Source organism: Xiphophorus couchianus, chromosome 5 (assembly GCF_001444195.1).
Source record: "Xiphophorus couchianus chromosome 5, X_couchianus-1.0, whole genome shotgun sequence".
Taxonomy (NCBI): domain Eukaryota; kingdom Metazoa; phylum Chordata; class Actinopteri; order Cyprinodontiformes; family Poeciliidae; genus Xiphophorus; species Xiphophorus couchianus.
In genome coordinates this window covers 24,693,597-24,713,953 of record NC_040232.1, presented here as the reverse complement: position 1 = coordinate 24,713,953, position 20,357 = coordinate 24,693,597, and the positions used below count along the sequence as shown (strand labels likewise).

The window sequence follows — 20,357 nt, the reverse complement described above, 5'->3', positions numbered from 1 at the left end:
TTTTTTTTTTTTTATATCTCCTCTATCGTTTCTATTCTCAGATACAGCGCATGACACAGTCACTGGAAGACAATTTGTATGACAAGCCTCCCTGGCTGCTTGCAGAAGTTCGAATTGGAAACTAATTCTGCTTGATTTGCACGTTTTCAAGGGCAACGGGAACACGGAGCGTCTGTAGCACAACACGGACATCAACAGCAAACCGAGACGCACAGCAACTTACAAGAGTATTCCAAACCCTCTTGCACTTTTAAAGGTTTTGTTACACTATAACTGTGATGCAACTGATTCATTGACTTATGATTCATTGGCGATAAATGTTTCACTAGATTAAAATGAGTACTAATCGATTAATAAGATCCACTCAGACCTTCTCTTTTAATGCTGCAGTTTTCATCCTGAAGCAGAGCCAGATGACACAGAAATAAAGATGGCGGGAGTATACCAGAACGGGAAAGTGAAACCGTCCAAAAAGAGTCCAGTGTGGGATGCAAAATGCAACTTATGCCGTTCTGTTTTGAAATATAAACACTTGACAAGCTCCTTAAGTTGATTTGGGGGGAGGAAAAAAAAAAAAAAACAACTTAAGATGATAAATGAAAAGAGGAAGGGCGTTACAGAAAAAAATGTAACATGATGGAAAAAAAAAAACATGATGCCAATAAGCAACGTCGACGTTGAAGCCTGTTGTGAGTTAATGCAACTTATAGAGCAAAGTTTTAACATTCCTTCAAGAGCAACCACACAAGGCACTTCTGGATGAGTATTTCTCCGTTCACGGGGGATTAAGTGTTTCACATATTTTATTCTTTTTATCTTTATTTTTCTATTCAGCTACCTAAGAGGTTCCTGCTTTGTGATATCATATAAATCTGCCTAAGTTTAGTAATGTGAGAGAACAATAATTTTCTGTTTATTCAGTCAGAATTTAATAGAGCTGACATAAAGTAATGTTAAAATGGTATGCCTTTTTTTTATGTCGGCATATTATAAAAAATGTAGCCTTTTGTGTCAAGGAAGGATGGCTGACTCTCTTGAAATGAGAAAATTCAGGTTTTTGAGAAAACAGTTTATCAGTTAATTGTTAGTCGATCAATAAGATCAATCAACTCATTAATCCATAACTTGAATGCCTACTTTATGTATGCTATGATTTCATTTTGCAGACCAACAGGAGTATTGCATGTTTTAAGAAAAAATCCTGTTAAGACTGGGACAGTGTTTCATTTTCCACCAGGACAGCAGTGAACAGTGAAGCCACAATGGCTTTGATCAAAACATAGTCATGTGCCTAAAACAGCTTGAAAATCTTTGGTAATAGCTGAAGATTGATGTTTGCAGATGCTCTCTAGCTAGCTGACTAAACTTCAGCTATTAAGAAAAGACGAATGTGGCGACGTTTCATTGCATGTGTGTAGAAAGCTGGCGAGCATTTCCCAAAAGATTGAAGTGAAAAGTGGATCTACAAAGTACTAAGACGTAAATAGTAAGATGACAAAATGCAACAAATGGTTCAACTTCTACAAAGCACTGTGAGGACATGTCAAATAGACAAATGTCCCTTTCTCTACTTCAGAGTAAAAGTTTCCCATTTTGGAAAACAAACTTTTTTTTCACTTCTTGCCGAGACTTGGATGAAGAGACTGAAACCAATCTGATCTTATCTTTCATATCATTCTCCCACAAGCTGCATCAGGGTTAACTTATCTAGGCTTAGAGGTAAGATAAAGGGAAAACTGCCAAAGAGAACAAAATCCATGCGCTTGGCCCTTTAAACTTCACCGACTATCCTTTTACATCCCATTTGTTGAATCTGTAAAAAAAGAAAACATGACCTCTTACAGTCGCACGTAAAACGATTCAATCTCCACTGAAGATTTGGTGTATTGGTAGAATTAAATATTAATTTAGCAGCACAGAAAACACACAACAACAATTTAGATAGTTAAATGAAGGTATCAATGCAAGTGTTTCATGGAAATTTAAAACTAAATCATACTTTCAAAAAAAAAAGAAAGAAAGATGGATTCAAAAACAGAGCTTTCCTAGAGACACTCGTCATGGTGAGACTGAAAAATGTTTAGACAGTAGTGGACATTAAAAGTTCAATTTTAGTTTCATGGTTTCAAACGTTTCTGTTGGGTTCTTGTTTGCGCCTTAACACTGAACCAACTTGGCTGTGGCGCAAAATTGAACTCTAGCACAAAAAGTTGCACCTTTTACACTAAATCTGTTGATTAGATGTTTTTAGACTGCACACCTGCACATGCTCCAAAGTGTTGACTTCATTAACTCTCCCTCGGCAGGCATCGGATTCGATGCTGATGCTCACTTGGCCTCCAGCAGAGAAGGATCTACAACAACGACAACAATAATACTACTATCAATACTACTACTACTACTAATAATAATTCCAAAGAGGTTTCTGTACCTGGCTGGATTAAATGCGACCTCTTGCTTGCATTTCCTCTGTGGAGTAGCTCCCTGGAACAGCGCAGCGTGCTGCACCATCAGCCCAGCGTCCAACACGCCAAACCCATACCTGCAACAGGTGGGAGGGATGCTCTGTCAGTGTGTGAGAAATAGCATAACATGCAAAAAAAAAACTTGCATTCATGCGCTGGTCAGAAAAGTACAGTTACGTCTGTTTATTTCTAATTGGAATCGGTGTTTCTGTCAAAGCATAACAAAACAGAAAAGATTGGGGGTTTTTTTTCTTCCATTTTATTAAAAATTGCAAGTCAAATATTTCTAATAGCCTCCTGCATGGCTCAATTTTATTCTAGTAACAATTAACCTCTTCTTATAATGTCTGGCCATCGTGTCTCCTCTCATATTTTCATAATTCCTCTCCAAGTCTTTGTTGGCAGGCCTCCTTCCATCACCCTAATCTTTAGCTCCCCTTTACAGATTCTCTTTCAGATTCCAGTCAGGACTTTGGCCACACCACTCCAAAACCACCATATTAACTCCAGTAAGAAGAAAGATGTTGATGAATTTGGGATCATTTTTAAATTCATTTGTCATGCATGAATAACATCATTTGAATTTTGTTGACACTGCAACCAGCAAGGTTCAAGGTTTTCATGAAAGCAACTAGATGATACAGTTTCACTGGCCTGGTCACAGTTCTGCAATGACGAAGACGGAGAGAGTATTGGACTGGAAAAAAAAAAAAACTAAGCAAAAAAAAAACAACAAAGCTTGACTGAAATTTTATGGAAAGAGGTTTTATGGTCAGTTGAGAAGGATATTGGGGTCTGTGAATAAAATCCATTTGTAAGTTGTTGAAACTTAGTCACAGGTTGGTGTTTAAAACAGCACAATGACCCAAGAATAAAGCACCATTTTGAAAATGTGTGGACTATGCCTAAAAACTATTTTAGTGTCACTACATCAACAATGAAATAGACTCAGCAATTTCTGACAGAAGGAGCGGCCAGGTGTCCGACCAGAATTACGCCAAAAGCATGTTGTCAGGTTGAAGGATTCGGAGGCCCCATGGGGACACGGAGCATTTTGTTTTTTCCTTTTGCATTCTCTCGCACTAATATGCCGATCAGTTCATGCGGCATCATTGAATACTGGAAGCCTTTCTTACAGTGGCCATCACCTTCTGCTATAATATAAGGTTTCCTTAAGGTTTTTTCATGTATGTTAATGTCTTGTGAAATATCTGAAGTTTTATATCTGTTTCTTTAGGATAGAAAGGCACCACAAACCTACGATATAAACAGAAACCTTCCGCCAGTAGGAAAGAAAGAAAAAAATACATCCAAAGTATTTGGACTATTTCTGAGTTATAATCGCGGGGTGATAAGTCATCTGACAGTTTTGATTGTGTCTCTTTTTGTGTTGGTCTGAATGGTTTAGAGGGATGTTTTCATGTGCAGTTCCATCTCAGCCTGACACAGACATAAACATGCAGTGAATAAATCGATTTTCTATCAATTTTTTTGCAGCAAGGAGTTAAGAACAAACACGTTTTCACTGAGGCTCTTTAAATGTGTGTATATTTGAAATTTTAAATTGACATTTGTGACTGTATACAAAGTAGACTAGCAAATATTGTAGTAAGCATATTGCGAGGGAATGTAAAAGAAACATTTTTCCCCATGTCCCTTGGAGGGCACCGTAGAAAGGTATGTGGTTTGTCATGGTAAAAAAAACAAAAAAAAAACAAGAACGTCTAACAATGTATTAGTGAAAGTGTGTGTATATATTTGAGCATCCAATTTATGTTTTATAAAAACCAAAAATTGTGCAAAAGTACAACCTTGGCAAAAGGTTGCGTAATTAAAGTCCCAAAGTGGTTTTAATCATACATCACGTCCCCTGATAGTTTCATGTTCAGGATCAGACCAGAACATGTTAGCAGCAGGAGGACAACATGGCCGAGGCAACAAGTTATTGATGAAGGAGACGTCGTCCTCTGACACAATCGCTTCCTGCTGCCTGGGCCGTGGCTGAGGGCTGCCGTTTGTGCTGCCTGTAATTGTCTGGAGGATTGATTCGAAGCAATGTTCCATCTCACTGACCGTAATCAAGCCTCATTATTCATTCTTTACCAGCCCAATTTTGATGCTGGCGACACAATGGCCGACCTTTAAGCTGCGCCTCTGCCTGGTGACTGTGTGACCACTGCCCATCATGCTGCTCATTTCCACTCTGCTAATCACCACTTCGGAATAATCTTCTCTCATTTTCCCGCTTTGCCCTATATCTCCGAGAGACTCGGCGTTTCTTTGAAACTCTCCTCCGCTCTTCATCACCACTCGGATTTAGCCGTTCATTCTACTCTGACCTCAGAATCTAAAATTTCTTCCTCGTAATCTGCCAAATCGGCCACATTCATGCTCTTTCCCTGAAGTAGAAATCCTCAGGTAAGGGTCTCCATCTTCCCTCCCTCCCCAATCACCCTCTTTTTTATTTTATTTTTTTTAAATCACAGGGGTTAACAATCTGCCATTATTCCCATTCAGACCTTGTGCCGTTAATCTACAATAAGTGAAATTCATTATCCTGATTAAGGGGTTTCTCGGAGAGAAAGACTAGGAGGGGGGGAGGAAGATGAGCACTGATCAATAACTCAATCAGTCGCCCTGCATGGGGCTCTATGTCCTCTGACTCAGACTGTCAGTGTATCTAAGGAGGAGCTGCGGCACACACCGCCGCCGACCGAACAGCACGCCGGCCAATCAATGGGCACAATCAAATCAGGCGCTATCACCACCAATGACTTGTAGCATGTAGGTCCCGACATAATAATATTAGGCAGACTGGTGTGCAGGGTTGGAGTGAGTGAAGTTCAAGGGCATTCGGGGTTTGTTAAAGAGGGAGGAGATACAACAGGCGTAAGAACAGAAGAAGAGGGGTGATCAAGTCCAGTCCTCCAGAGCGACCGTCCTGAAACCTTTGGAGGCATCCTTACTCCAAAAGACCAGGACCAAATAGCTGAACTCCCTCAGCAGCAGTCATTCAGCTCTGAATAGGCCTGGTAACAAACTATTCATTTGAGTCAGGTGTGTTGGAGCAGGGATGCATCTGAAACACTGTAAACACACAAAATCCTACCAAGTATTTTTGGTCTAGTTTCTAGTACAAATATCTTAGTAAACTTGAAATAAGACAAAACTAACTTACAAGAAACTTTTTACAAAGATATAGAGGCTTGCTTTAAGTAAATAATTCCTTACTCTTGATGACACAGTGCTTGTTCTATAGGCAGAAAATGTAACTTGGTTTTATCTCCTCGTTAGTACAGTGGTGAGTATCCCCGCCTGTCACGCGGGAGACCGGGGTTCGATTCCCTGACGGGGAGTGAAGTTTGTTTCAGGTCCCTCTTGAAAATGAGATCTAGATCTCAAAGGGGTTTACCTGATTAAATAAAGGAATATTATTATTAATATTAACTGGGAAAGTTGTCTTGTTATAAGTTGAATAATCTGGAAATGGAACAAGCACTTTTTCTCCAATATTAAGGAATTATTTACCCAAAACAAACCTTTATATCTTGCTGAAAAGCTACTTTTAAGTTAGTTTATCTTATTTTAAGTTTACTAATATATTTGTACTAGAAACTAGACCAAAAATACTTTGGCATATTTTATATTTTTGTAGTGAAGTTGCAGGATGGTAGATCTCAGGGACTGGACTTGAGCACCCCTGGTGTAAAGGAACTACCTGAGAGTACTTTGTGTTGTTTTGGCATGTAGCGAAACGTTCAGATGGTTCACACGGCAATATTTCCATGTTTCAAGTGAAATATGAAAACAACACTTTTACAGCTGGGAGCGTTCATCACTGTAGCCATCAGTTTATCTCTCGCCGCCACAAGTAGTTAAAACAAGGGAAATCTGGCACTGACGCTGCGATGTAAGCAGAGAATTTCAGGTTTCACATGCAGCGCCGGTCCAAAAGTTGGGCATATAATTACTTATTTATTTGATGAACTTGGAGGAGTATCCACACTTTTTTTTTTTTTTAATATTTGTCACACTCTTCGCGTTTCACGTAAATGAATTCTCAAGTCGGGGCTGCTACTAATGAAACGAGTCACAATGAATTTGATTAAGAAGGATCGCTGGGCTAGATCGCGGCACTTTTATTTGCTCTCACTTTACGTGGCCACGAAAGACAAAGTCAACAAATTCTTCACATTTTTTCTTATGTCCCACCTCATGTGTTTCTCCACACACCGTTGGGGATGTCACGGAAGATTTGATCGCTGGCGTGAGTCAGTCAGGGTAGAAATAGCTCACACACACCTAATGTGGCTCTGCGCTCAGAAGGTCAGGAATCACAAGTTAGCTCCAGAATATGACCAGCTGAAGCAAAATCACAACAACAACAAAAAATGCTAAAAGTTTTGACTATGACCACAATGTACGGGAGGTCAAACCCTGCTGTGAAACATGACGGTGGCAACATTTATACTGTGGGGATTTTTATATATTGATGCCATTAAACCAAATAGAAAATAGAAAATAGAAAGCAAACAATTGCAAAAACAAAATCTAGTGCAAATAACTTGGTACACTTGAAATAAGACAAAATTAATGCACAAGTCACTTTTCTGCAAGACATACAAACTTATTTTAAGTCAATAATTGCTTAGTAGTGATGAAAAAGCACTAGTTCCATCGGCAGATTATTTCACTCATAAGATGCGAAAAATATCTTGTTACAAGTGAAATAATCAGACAAAGGAACCAGTACTTTTTAATTAAGAATTACTGAGTTAAAACAAGCTCCAATGTCTTGCTGAAAAGCTATTTGTAAAGTAGTACACTTTCAATAAGACTAAATTAAAATATGCGCGCTAGAAACTAGACAAAAAAACTTTTTGCAGTGTAGACTTTAATTTTTGCCAAAGATTTCCTTCCTTGTTTTGTGTTTTTGTCATATCAGTGATACCAGCAGATGCAAAATCAGTATGGAATGACTTTATTTTTTTATCAAATAGAAACTGAATATTTGACATTAGCGCATGGCGTCTTAGATTGACAGCAACAGATTACATTATAAAACCCTAACCATTTTGCCTCACACACACTGCTTAGAAACTCACGTTGCTAACAACTAGCTGCCTTGCAAAAGTGTTTATTATGAACCTTTTTAAATTTGATTTCTTTCAGCCACAAATTTAAATGGGAATTTTTTTCAGAATTTTTCAGGGAAGTCAAAAACAAATCACAGCCTTGTAGCAGGAAGTTGTAGTGAAATAATGCACACGCTTAGCATTTTGTAGCAGAATCAACTATGTTACCTTCCGTTGTTATGAAAATGCTGTATATATCAAATACAACTTAAACCATTTTTGACTTGACCACTATGACATATCTGATGATTGAAAATTGGCCCCTGTCCCTTTAAGAAGCTCCTACCCTTTCAGGTGCTCCCCCTTCAGCACGTCATCACAACTGCATCCAACGATGCTGTTCAGAACCGTCGTTAGGAGAGTTGTAGTTTCTATGAGCAGCTCAGCAGACGCACAGTTCCACCAGGTGTCTCCTAATTGCTGCTGCCGCTAGTCTGGAGGAGCTGTGTGGGGATGGCACTGGGGAGGGGTTACCTGTGGGGCGGGAGCTTGGCTGCAGTCTGAACCTAAAAAGCGGAGCTTTGGGGGAAATAGACGGCATGTAGCAGGAGAAGGGGTTAAGACACCCCGGACTGGCTGCTACGGGAGATTCAAGGATTTCTCAAACAAGCATGAAAGAAAGCAACACTCCAGGTATGTTTTTGATGAGGAAATAACATTAAGACATGTTAAGAAGCTCAAAACCCTCTTTTTAAAAATCTGCTTTACAAATAAAACTATGCCAAAAAAAAGTGTGCATTTGCATTCAACCCATTTGACCCCGATGCCCTTAAATAAAATCCAGTGCAACCAATTAAAGAGAGTCCACCCATGTAATTTAATCTCAGTATGAATGCAGGTGTTCTTTGAAGGTTCACAAATAAATTAATTTTTTTTATTTTAGAACCATCACAAGTGAAAAGTAACACACTAAATCACTACTATTGAGAACATTTCGGTCTTTCAGGAGGATTTGGAGTTGAAATCACTTTTGACCCGTATGTCTGGATCTCTGTCTCAGATCATTTTTGTTGGCTGCAGAAACAATAATAACTCTTCCCCAGCAGACATTGCACAGCGTGGGGTGGACCAATACCTGACTCCTCATATAACAGACTGCTGGTGACCGATGCTCGCCACCCTCATCCCTATTAGTGATTAAATATACACTCCTGAGACTGTATCCTTAAGCGGGAGCGCTGCACCCATTAAATCCCACAGCCCCTGCTGATCGATCGGGCTTGCTCCACGGTCGTAAACCCGCATGAACAGATAACTAATAGAGAAAGCTGCAGGAAACAAGTTTACCCAAGATGGAACGTGATGAAAACGACAGATTTTATGTTTCCTGCCACGTTGATGGAGCCACACCACTGAGCCGAGGCGCTTTTCAGGAAGTTCCCGGGGCTTTCTCTGCCGTGTCGTCGACAGCAAAGGACAGGAAACGGAATTAAGAGCGCACCCTATGGGTAAGCTTACAGGGGCGGTGTTATGTAAAATTGACTTGTTATAACGCTTTTCCTCACCAAAAATATACTTTGAGCGTTGCCTTAATTCTTTCATTTATGTTTGAAAAATCCTTTTATCTCCCATGGCAACCATTCAGCTCTCCAAAACGCCTGGTGCGGCCTAGCCCCGCCTTCGAGGACGAAGCTCCTCCTCAGAACTGCAATTTCCAAAGTTTTGAGCTTTCATCTGACAGAGCGGTCCTTCCTCATGACTTCCCCACTCAGCTCCTACAGACTAGCCGGCAGCAATCAGCAAACACCTGGTGGATGTGTGCATCTGCTGACTTCATTATAGGAGCTACTTCTCAGAGAAACGCTGGTAAAAATGTCGTTAAAGGGTTAACAGAAGGTTGACTACCTGAAGGTGGAGTTTCAGAAAGAGCAGGAGTTTTTAAAGAGACAGAGACCCAATTTCAAGACATTAAACTACAAAGCCTAATTTGATATATAGAGCATTTTTGTAATAACTGAAGTTAACATAGTTACTTGATCACACTATAAAGTGGCACTATGTGGCTGGAAAATAAATAATACCAGCCCTTTAACTACAAAAGTGTGCAGCTCCGGATTTCAGCTGTGGGGTTTTATGTTATACAGTCGAGTGGTTCCACAAACAGGTTTGTAAAATTTCTCCTCAGTATGCGAGTGATCGGTGGTAGCGCCATAAAATGTTACTTTCAATCAAACCCACATAATCTGCCGCAGATCAAGTAATTAGTCAGAAATCACAGCCTTCCAATTCTCAACTTGTTCTTTCTCCACCTCCTGCGTAGTCGGACGTAGGCTGAGCCAAGCTGACAACGGGGCGACGGCCAATCTTCTGTCCACGCAGCACGAAGCATGTTAACCCCCCCACCTCCCCTCGCTCCAATCCCACGACCCCCGCCTCGGATATCAAACCCGCGGCTCTCCTGTTTTCTCCTTCCACTCTCGCTCCTCGACTGCAATTGCCCCCTCGCAAACTCTTACTCCCTTTTTCTTTTTATCTGCTAGCACACACCCCAAGCACCCCACACCCGCACCTCTCCATGGGGCCTCTTTGTAACTGTGGCGGAACCCCTTTCACTTTTCTTTTCTGTTTTTTGCTCGGTCGGATCTTCTCGGCTCCTTTCTCGGTTGATATTCACACCATCTGCCCTAAGCGAGAAGACGGAACTGTGGGCATAAACGTGGCACACGGAGTCGTCCAGGCCTCCGAGGGGTCGAGCTCTTTGCTTCGTCTTTGCCCCAAAACACAGATTTAAACAACTGGTACACGGCCACCGAAACAGATAATTGTATTTTTTTTTGCAGCTACCTAGGGAACATGCTATAGCCGTCTCACTCCTTGTTTTCGGTGGTACATCCTGCAACCACCCCCCACTCATCCACCCCAATATGAGCGGCTGTAAAGAATCACTCAAGCCGCACTAAGCAGCTGCCTGTGAGTTAGGTCATTTTCCCAGGAGCCACAGAGTGGGCATTGGCAGGACCTCAAAAAAAAAAAAAAAAAGAAAAAGAAAGGGGGACACCATCTGTTCGGTGCCTGAAAAGGTTGGTGACACCTTCTGGGGTACCAACAACTTCTAATTAAATGGCCGGGAACGCGGCAGCAGCAGCAGCAGCAACCCAAGCGCGTGATTGGTGGGCTTCAAGTTCCTCAAATTCACGCGCCTCGCCTTCACATCTGGTAAAGAAAACCCGACGACGAGCGGAAACGGCGAGCGCCTCCGAAGCTGCCACGTCATCTGCCGGCAGAAATGTTGCTTTTGTTTTCCTCCCGTTTCCTTTCCTCCTTTTGTGCCTCTTAGTTGGAAGCTTATCAGGAGCATAAAAGGCCGCGTTAGCCCCTTTGGTCAATCCCAGCGTGGTTTGTTTCAGTCGTATCGTAATGCGCTAATTTCATTAACATTAGGATTTAAATGAAATAACAAATAGACTTAATGCTCCTCTGATTTTCATCGCTCTCACAGCCAAATCTATGGCTCAGAAATGTTACTAATTAGGCTTATTAAGTAATTAAGAAGGGGTCTTAATTATATCTGCGCCACTGGGACCCCGTACCGTTGCAACCGTGAAACAATGCGCTGCGCGGGCCCGGCTCGGTTCGCTGCCGCCCGGTTTTTATCTCTTTAATGTTAGATTATTATTATTATTATTATTATTATTATTATTATTATTTTGAAGCCTCTGGAGTTACACGGGCAGAAACACAAAGCAGAAAAAGCCTCAAAATGTCAAGAAATTAAGCTCGTGAAGAGTAAAAAGTTTAATGAAATGTATCGCGGGGAGGGAAATGAGGGGTTTGGCTCGGGCACCGGACTTAAAGTCCCAGGATGACGGACCCCCGACAAAGCCCCTCCAAAGCCATCCGTCACAACGGCACACCGCCGTGCCCTCGGGTTTCAGACACAAGGAGACTTTCTCTGGAAGCCGTGGTGATCTACAACCCATGACCTCACTCAAAGCGTCCGACATGTTTTGATTTGTGGCCGCCGTGTTATTCCAACTCTGATTCAAAAGAAGATGAAAATGGACAGAGAGCTTTTGTTGGACGCGCACCAACGGTCCTTTAAAAAAAAAAAAAAGAAAAAGTCTCTACCCTTGTGGGGAGAAGAAGAGAACAGGCAGGAGAGGGAGAAGCTGTGAGAATAACATCGCTAAATGTTTGGCAGAAGTCTTGGGTTTCTGGTCCAGAGTGGCTCGCTGTCAAACTGGACAAAACAAACACTGAGCTGGTAGTCTGTGGCTGTCCTTTACTACATCTACATGCAATACTACAACATTAAAACTAGGGCTGGACGATATGGTTAAAATAAAAAGTATCATGATCTAAGCGGTTTCATATCAGTCAATATCGATACATATCGATTAGCTTTCATTTTAAAGAGGCAGTACTATGTAAAATTGACTTTTTTGAGCTTCATATTATGTTATAATGTTATTCCCTCAACGGAAACATACCTGGAGTGTTGATTTGATTCTTGCATTCATGTTTGAGAAATCCTTAAATCTCCCTTGGTCGTTCACCTGTGCAAAACACTTGGTGAGACCGAGTGCCTCCCCTTCGGAGCTTTCACCTGGAAGAGCAGCTCTGCAGACTCCTCTACTCAGCCCTATGCAGACTAGCCTGCAGTAATCAGCAAACACCTGGTGGAACTGCTCATCTGCAGCGCTCATCATACAGGCTGCTTCTGGTAAAAACGTTGTTAAATGGTTAATAGAGAAGCCATGTTATGATGACTTCCTGAAGGTGGAGTTTCAGAAAGAGCAGGAGTTTTTAAAGAGACAAAGGCCCAATATTAAGGCATTAAATCATTTTCTTACACCCTTGTCCCCAGTGGGGTCGGGAGGTGCTGGTGTCTATCTCCAGCTAATGTTCCGGGCGAGAGGCGGGGGTCACCCTGGACAGGTCGCCAGTCTGTCGCAGGGCAACACAGAGACATACAGGACAAACAACCATGCACACACTCACACCTAGAGAGAATTTAGATAGACCAATTTAACTAACAGTCATGTTTTTGCACTGTGGAGAACATGCAAACTCCATGCAGAAAGACCCCGGGCCGGGAATCAAACCCAGGACCTTCTTGCTGCAAGGCAACAGCTCTACCAACTGCTCCACTGTGCAGCCTTAAATTGCATTAAATTAGGAAGTCAAATTTATTTTAGTCATTTGATATATATATATATATATATATATATATATATATATATTGGTTTCTGTTATGGTGCTGTAACAGAAACCAATGTGCTGTAGATCTCCGTGCTGTAGATCCGCTGAGGATCTACAGCACGGACATTGGGATGTCATTCGGACTAGAGAAGTGTGGTCGGCTGATCACAAAGAGGGGGAAGGTCATCCGCACAGAAGGGGTCTCGCTCCCAGAAGGAACAATAGCAGACATAGAGGACAGTTACAAGTACCTAGGTATACCACAAGCAAATGGCAACCTCGATGAGGTCACAAGGAAAGGAGCCACAGCTAAATACCTCCAACGAATAAGGCAAGTCCTGAGAAGCCAGCTCAATGGCAAGAACAAAATCCGCGCAATAAACAGCTATGCCCTGCCAGTAATCAGATACCCTGCTGGAATAATTAGCTGGCCAAAGGAGGAGATAAAAGCCACTGATATTAAGACTAGAAAACTACTAACAATGCATGGAGGGTTCCATCCCAAATCCAGCACCCTGAGACTATACACGAGCCGCAAGGAAGGAGGCAGAGGACTAGTGAGTGTGAGAACCACAGTCCAGGACGAAACAACTAAGATCCATAAATACATCAGGGACAAAGCCTCAACAGACAATGTGCTCAGTGAATATCTCAGACAACAGGGAACGGAGGTTGAGGTGCCAGAGATACCATCATGGGAGGACAAGCCCCTACATGGGATGTACCACCAGCAAATAATCCAAGTGGCTGATATCAGTAAATCCTACCAATGGCTGGAAAAAGCTGGACTCAAGGACAGCACAGAGGCCCTCATCCTGGCCGCCCAGGAACAGGCCCTAAACACCAGAGCAATAGAGGCCCAGATCTACCACACCAGACAAGACCCAAGGTGTAGGTTGTGCAAGGAGGCCCCTGAGACAGTCCAGCACATAACAGCAGGGTGCAAGATACTGGCAGGGAAAGCGTACATGGAACGACATAACCAAGTTGCAGGCATAGTGTACAGAAACATCTGTGCAGAATATGGACTGGAAACCCCAAGATCAAAGTCGGAAACACCCCCAAAGGTGACGGAGAACGCCAGAGCTAAGATCCTGTGGCACTTCCAGATCCAGACAGACAAAATGGTAATGGCGAACCAACCAGACATTGTCGTAGTGGATAAACAACAGAGGAAAGCCGTTGTGGTAGATGTAGCAATACCAAGCGACTGCAACATCAGGAAACAGGAGCACGAGAAACTAGAGAAATACCAGGGCCTCAGGGAGGAACTGGAGAGGGCCTGGAAGGTGAAGACCACAGTGGTGCCTGTGGTCATCGGGGCCCTCGGGGCAGTCACCCCCAAACTGGACCAATGGCTACAACAGATCCCAGGAACAACATCAGACATCTCAGTCCAGAAATGTGCAGTCCTTGGCACAGCCAAGATACTGCGCAGAACCCTCAAGCTCCCAGGCCTCTGGTAGAGGACCCGAGCTCAGAGGATAAGAACCACCCGCGGTGGGTGAGAAGGGAATTTTTTATATATATATATATATATATATATATATATATATATATAAAACTGAAGTTAACAGTTACTTGGTTATGCTATAAAGTACTATGTGGCTGGAAAACACATAATGCTGGCCCTTTAATACACCATCCCTATGGTGAAACATGGTGGCGGCAGCATCATGCTGTGGAGAAGCTTTTAATTTACAGAACAATCCAGGAAGAAAACGTTATAAAGGAAGCAAAATATTTGGAGACTGTGGTGGAGCTTCGCCTTTCAGCAAGACAACGAACCTTAACATTCAGCAGTATCTACTTTAAAGCATATCCAGGTGTCAAAAATGAGAATCAGTAGCAAGACTAAAAATAGGCATTCACACACACACTCACCGTGTAATCAGATGGAGCTCAAGCTATTTTGCAAGGAAGAATAGGCAAAAATAGAGTGGCGGAGCTGGTAAAGACATACCGCTATCACTATATAGTGATAGGTTTGAAAATATATTTAAAAAATTGAAATCCTGATTTACAGTTTTCCATGTTCTCAAGTTGTAAAACTATGAAGGTTTGAGGAGGATGAGTGTAAAGCTGTTTTGGAAAAACTTTCCTCATATTTTTTTCTATTTTCAAACCCCTGTAGCAAAATACCAAAATTGCTACTTACACATGAATTATGCATCAGCAGAGGTTTAGAAGAGAGCAGGATCCCCCCACCCCCACTTCCACTCTCCTCGTAGCTCAGTAGGGTGCACTGGGGGTGATGAGTGTGTCTGCAGGGTGGGGGGTGGGGAAGGGGCACACAGGCACCCCTCTGTTTGACTGCTGCATCCCTCTGCTGTGAGACACGGCACCCCCTGCAGGAGGCGCAGCGCTCCGCTTCTCCCACCGTCCCTCAGGGCACAACACCCCCCTCCCCCCCACCCGGTTCCTTGCGTTGAGCCCGCTTCATCTGCTGACCCATCAATCAAAACACGCCGGCGCAAACACACAATTACCATAAACACGTTGCATTTCTGACAAAGCTGAGTTATTACGTTTCTCCGGAGGGGCTTCGTATTAAAGGGACGCTGGAAGATTTCTGCACTTTTATGTCAGCCAAGTTGAAAACTAAAGGGAAAAAAAGGGATTCGTTTGTTTTATCTGATGCACATTTGCAGAAGAAAAAGAAAAAAAAAGTGTACGGTCTCATGAAGCCAACACTCGTCCTCCTCACTGGGGTTATCGTCATCAACAAACCGACTTCAGTTTTTTTTTTTCTTTCTTTCTTCCAACTAATGCACACACCCACTCACATCGCCAGACTGCACTTTCTCTCAATGAACCAACAATTACCTACACACACAGACGCCCTCCACACACACACACACACACACAAACACACACGCCCACCCCCGCCTGCACACACACACTCAGTCTAAAGGAAACAATATCTCTGCTCAGCTACTTCAGTATTAAGTAATTGTGGTATTGTTGGTCTGTGGCCGGGCCATTTCTTTAATTACCCTCCGCACGCACGCGTCCCATCCCTTTCTCTCCTCTAACTAGTAGTATATATAGACCACATGCTCAGTCACAGAGTAATTGGATCAGCCATGAAAAAAGAGGCAATCTGGATAATTCATTAATCTATGTGGCTGGGGCGAGAGACGCAAGGCCGGTTTTACAACCCCACCAGGGAGGCTGCGAGTCGGACCAAGAGACCTGCTGCCCTCCGACGATCTATGGTCTTGTTCCAATTGGAAATGGCTTGCTGAAATGCAGTAGGTGTGTATGCACTTCTCCTTATTTCACACATATACACACACTTGTGGCTTGAAGACCGTTCTCAGGAAGATGCGAACAAACATGCTTTGCAATAACTGGCATGATGCAGACGTGATTGGCCGCACCAGCACAGCTGGTTGTTGCAGACTTTTTATTTGTGACCAGGGTAAAGTGATCACCAACATCATTTTTCTCACAATGAAATAGTACAAGGATTCATCATTTTATATCCAAGCTTTTATAACAAGTAGGACCCGGTCTATCCAGAGAATTTTACAGGAAAGATTTTTTTTCTTTTAAATCAACGCATGTTTTGCTTTGTATTTCATGGAAAACTCGTAGGCCCATATCAGATGAATCGTATTAAAAAGGGCGGTGTTATGCGTTTTCCAGCCACATGGTGCCAATTCATAGCACAATCAAGTAACTATGTTACCTTCAGTTGTTATAAATACATGATGTATATATGAAATATGACTTGAAAGAAATATGACTTTGTAATTTGACTCCTTGAAATTGGGCCTCTCAAAGGCGGGGCTAGGTCCACTCAGCTTTTTTGCGCAGCTGAACCGTCGCCACGGGAAATTAAAGGATTTCTCAAACATGCATGAAAGAATCAAGGCAACGCTCCAGGTTTGTTTTTGATGAGGGAATGACATTCACTGATATCACTGATGTAAAGTTCAAAAAAGTCAATTTTACATAATACTGTACCTTTAATATGTTTGAAATTTTTATGATTACAAACATGCATTTGAAAATTAAGTGGAAAATCTTTTTGAGAGCAACTCTGAACTCCTGCTCGGTGGACACGTCAACCCTACAATGCATTAATTCTTGAGTAGGTCTACTTATTAATGTGCTATGAGACATAAGGCGAAAAAGCTAGTTCCAGACAAGGGGTCCACATTCTTGTACAGTTTATTTTAGATTAAATCAACTTGAATCTAATTTATGAAATTTGGCTACGTATAGCGAGCATTTTGAAAGCAAGTGTCCCAAATTGTGTTGCTATAATCAAGAGTAAATGTGAAATTGAGCTCAAGTGAAATTTAAACTGAGATTCTCTCCCTCAGCTCAATGAAGTGATAATGAATGTCAGTTTTCCAAAATGTTACACATTGATTCAAATGAAAGAAAGATGATCAAATATATGAATACAAAGATCAGTGATGTAGATCCTGAGATTATATTACTCTACATTTTTTAGTCCACTTCTGAGTCCAATTAGTCATAAAGGATTTTCTTTCAGGGCATAAGGATGTATTGATTTTTTTTCTTCTCACCACTTTGCAATAATGTGTTAGTTTATCACATAAAGTTCCAAAGAAATACTTCAAAGCTGCAGCTGTTATGTCACAAATTGTAAAAAAATAAAAATAAATAAAAGTCGAGGGAGTAAAAAAAAACGTTTGCAAGGTTTTGTGTTTGATCTTCAGTCGGTGAACCAAAGAGCGGAAAAAAGCAAAAACATGTTTTGTTTCCAAAGCAGACTACTCATACACCGCTTTAATATTCTGTGACAAATGTGGAAAATCTTCACAATGAAATCAATTTTTCATATTTCCACTTTTTTTCTTCTTTCTTAAACACAATTGCTCTTTTCTTTTTTGATATAGTTCAGAGAAGTATAAATAATACACAGGTAAATAACTTTTCCTGAGCTCAGTTCCTCTCCTTCACTAAAGCGTGTTGCATTTTTAATGCTCAGAAGACACTTACGCAAATATTGGAGCATTTTGTCACTTATGTGATTTATTTATTGTTCCTAATGTTGATGTGAAAAGGCTCACATTCCTATCAAAATGTCAGGTTTTTATGACATAAAAAAGTGACCAAGATAAACCATCTCAAAACCTCTTACATCTTCAATTTGACCTTTAACCTACACATTTACAGTATGTGTAAATTACCATTCTTAATGCTATGAAGAAGAGCGCAGAAAGATTTCCAAGGCATTAAACGGACATCATCAAAGGGAGGAAATATGGTTCAACAATGAACAGAAACCTGGACCTCCATCCAAGACTGAGGAAATGTCAAGAAAAAAACTGATCAGGACGGCTAAACAGAGGCTAAAGCTAATGCTAATGTAAAATGCAGCAATTACTGGCAAATAATTGCTGTGTTGTAGACGTCATAATATTCGTATGTCTGAGGTCTCAGGTGAATTTTCCCTAGCAGAAGATTTTTCTTATGAAGAAGAAATCAAGGTCTGTCTTCTTCAATAAAAAAAAAATTCTCAAAAGTTTGTGGAAAAATATGTTGATTTTTGACCACAGATTGCCCAAAAGCAGGGCCTAGTCACAGGGAAGCACAGCAGTGGCACCATTATGTTTTGGGGGTGATTTTCTTCCGCTTAAACTGGCGCCTTAGTCAAAGTTTAAGGAATAATAAACTGTTCCAGATACCATTTTATTCTGTCAAACAACAATCCAAAGCATACATCATAATCTAGAAAACATTGGCTTCTCCAGAAGAAGATTTAAGTTTATTAATGTTAATCCCAGATTGACGTTTTGTGGAAATGATGGGAGGGAGGCTGTGTAAATTTGCCATTTTGCTTGACTCATCACCCAAAACAACAAGAAATAAACATACAAGTTATATTTGACTTGCATTTCTCACGTTTATATTACGGCTTTTATTATTTTTTATCAAACATATGTGTTTTCCGATTCAGTTGTACAGATTATAGTGTAAAAGTGGAAATGGTTGTGAAATGACTCATCTTGAAATCGTAACAAAGATCTAGAGACCAAAAACGAAAAAAAAATCTAGAATGTATGTCTTTATTATTCACTCATCAGATATTAGAAAGAATACGCTTCCGTTTATAAGCTAGGAAAATATGAAATGTCTCTTGCAGAGCTTTTTGTAGAAATGATGTAATGAAAACTAATATTCATATATCCTCTGAGCCTTATTTAAACAAGTACAAAAAAAGATGACTCATTTATAAGATAAAAATAAGATACACAATCCTCAATTTAGCTAACAAACGGAACTATTTTCAAGCACTTTAAGCCTGCCAGTGAGAGATTAAACAATCACCTAAAGGTCTAATGTGGCGTGCAAATACAAAAATCAACCTACACAAAACAAGCTCCAAACCTTCAGCAAAAAATAAAAAGAGACAGAAAATGGATTTAAGAGTCAAGTTCTGTTTCTTTCCTACAGGGTACAGAGAAGTGAGAGAGGGAAAACAAATCCTTAGGATGTCAAAAAAAAAAAAATCCAGAAATAGCAGCTGTAATAGTGTGAAGGACAAGTTTACTGTGAAACCAAAAGCTGAAACAAGCGAGTCTCACTATAAAGGCCTCGACTAGAAGCAGCAGAACATGGTGTCACGCTGAGCATATACTGCACTTCAGGGAACGGTGTCAAAATAGAATTTGGGGAGGGGGGTTGCTTAAATCTCGGCAGAGGACTGAGGTGAGGAGTGTAAGCGAAGAGGAGAGAGCGGCGTTTCCGCAGCCTTCGACAGGTTCTCTGTCAGGTTCAGGGTGGGATTTGGAACTCCAGAGGCTGCACCCACCCCTTCACCCCAACACACACCCCTTCCACAGCAACATAATCTTGTGTTAGTTGTTGTCAGATCCAACAACCGAATGGGAGGATACACACACACACACAAACCACACACACACATTCCTCAGCGGCAGGTACATCACATCTATGGTAACAGAGCAACAGATGCTCCTGGCAGGCACACACTCTCTCTTCTGTCAAGTGCACATAGTAGCTCATATGTTGTAAAAACACACTGACACAGACATGCTAAAAACAAGCTGCTTTTAGCTTATGGTGATAAAATCTCACATCTGTAAATTGGACTTAATCCACAAGTGTCTCACAAAATTTCAGCAATTTTGGAGAGCTTTGCTCATTCCTACTGAACTTTTCCCCATTTTGTCAAGTTACATGCAATAGTGCTTATGTATGTTATTAGAATTTTATTTCATTTTTTAGTGCACAAATGTTGGGTTGATGACAAATACCTAGAGTTATGTAGAGATGGATTTTCCCCCCAACAGATTCGTCGCTCTGCATGTGAATCCCACCTTTTTTAGTAATGGACACAGACAGCAACCGGTGTAAGCATTAAAAATGGTTTTTAAATTAAGATTTCAGCTATGGGGTATGAAAAAGTAATGGTGGGAGTCAGATTTTTGACCAAGTTAATTGCAGGGTCTGTAAATAAATAAAGCAGCAATTAATCATGTTGTATTCGAAAAACATATTTCTGCAAAGTAAGCAACCTTTTCAATACAAAACCACTTTTTTTTCTTCCTTTTTTGCAATGAGATTGTATTTTAGGCCTGAAAGCTTTAGCGGTAGGCCTACTCCATTTTGC

At 41.2% G+C, this 20,357-nt stretch overlaps 1 protein-coding gene and 1 non-coding gene across 3 annotated transcripts in view; one reads left to right on the top strand and one right to left on the bottom strand.

Moving 5' to 3' along the window:
* Positions 1-20,357, bottom strand: part of LOC114144237 (furin-like protease kpc-1) — a 230,091-nt gene that overhangs the window by 33,532 nt on the left and 176,202 nt on the right. For both annotated transcript variants that reach the window (XR_003595448.1, XM_028016836.1), the window contains exons 14-15: positions 2,432-2,542; positions 2,261-2,354 (exon numbers count right to left, since the gene is read on the bottom strand). Coding sequence is in view for 1 of the 2 variants with exons in the window: in XM_028016836.1 (XP_027872637.1) it covers positions 2,261-2,354; positions 2,432-2,542 (205 nt within the window). In the remaining variant the exon portion in view is untranslated. The remainder of the gene's footprint in view (positions 1-2,260; positions 2,355-2,431; positions 2,543-20,357) is intronic.
* Positions 5,750-5,821, top strand: trnad-guc (transfer RNA aspartic acid (anticodon GUC)). The gene has a single exon. It is a non-coding gene; the product is annotated as a tRNA-Asp (tRNA).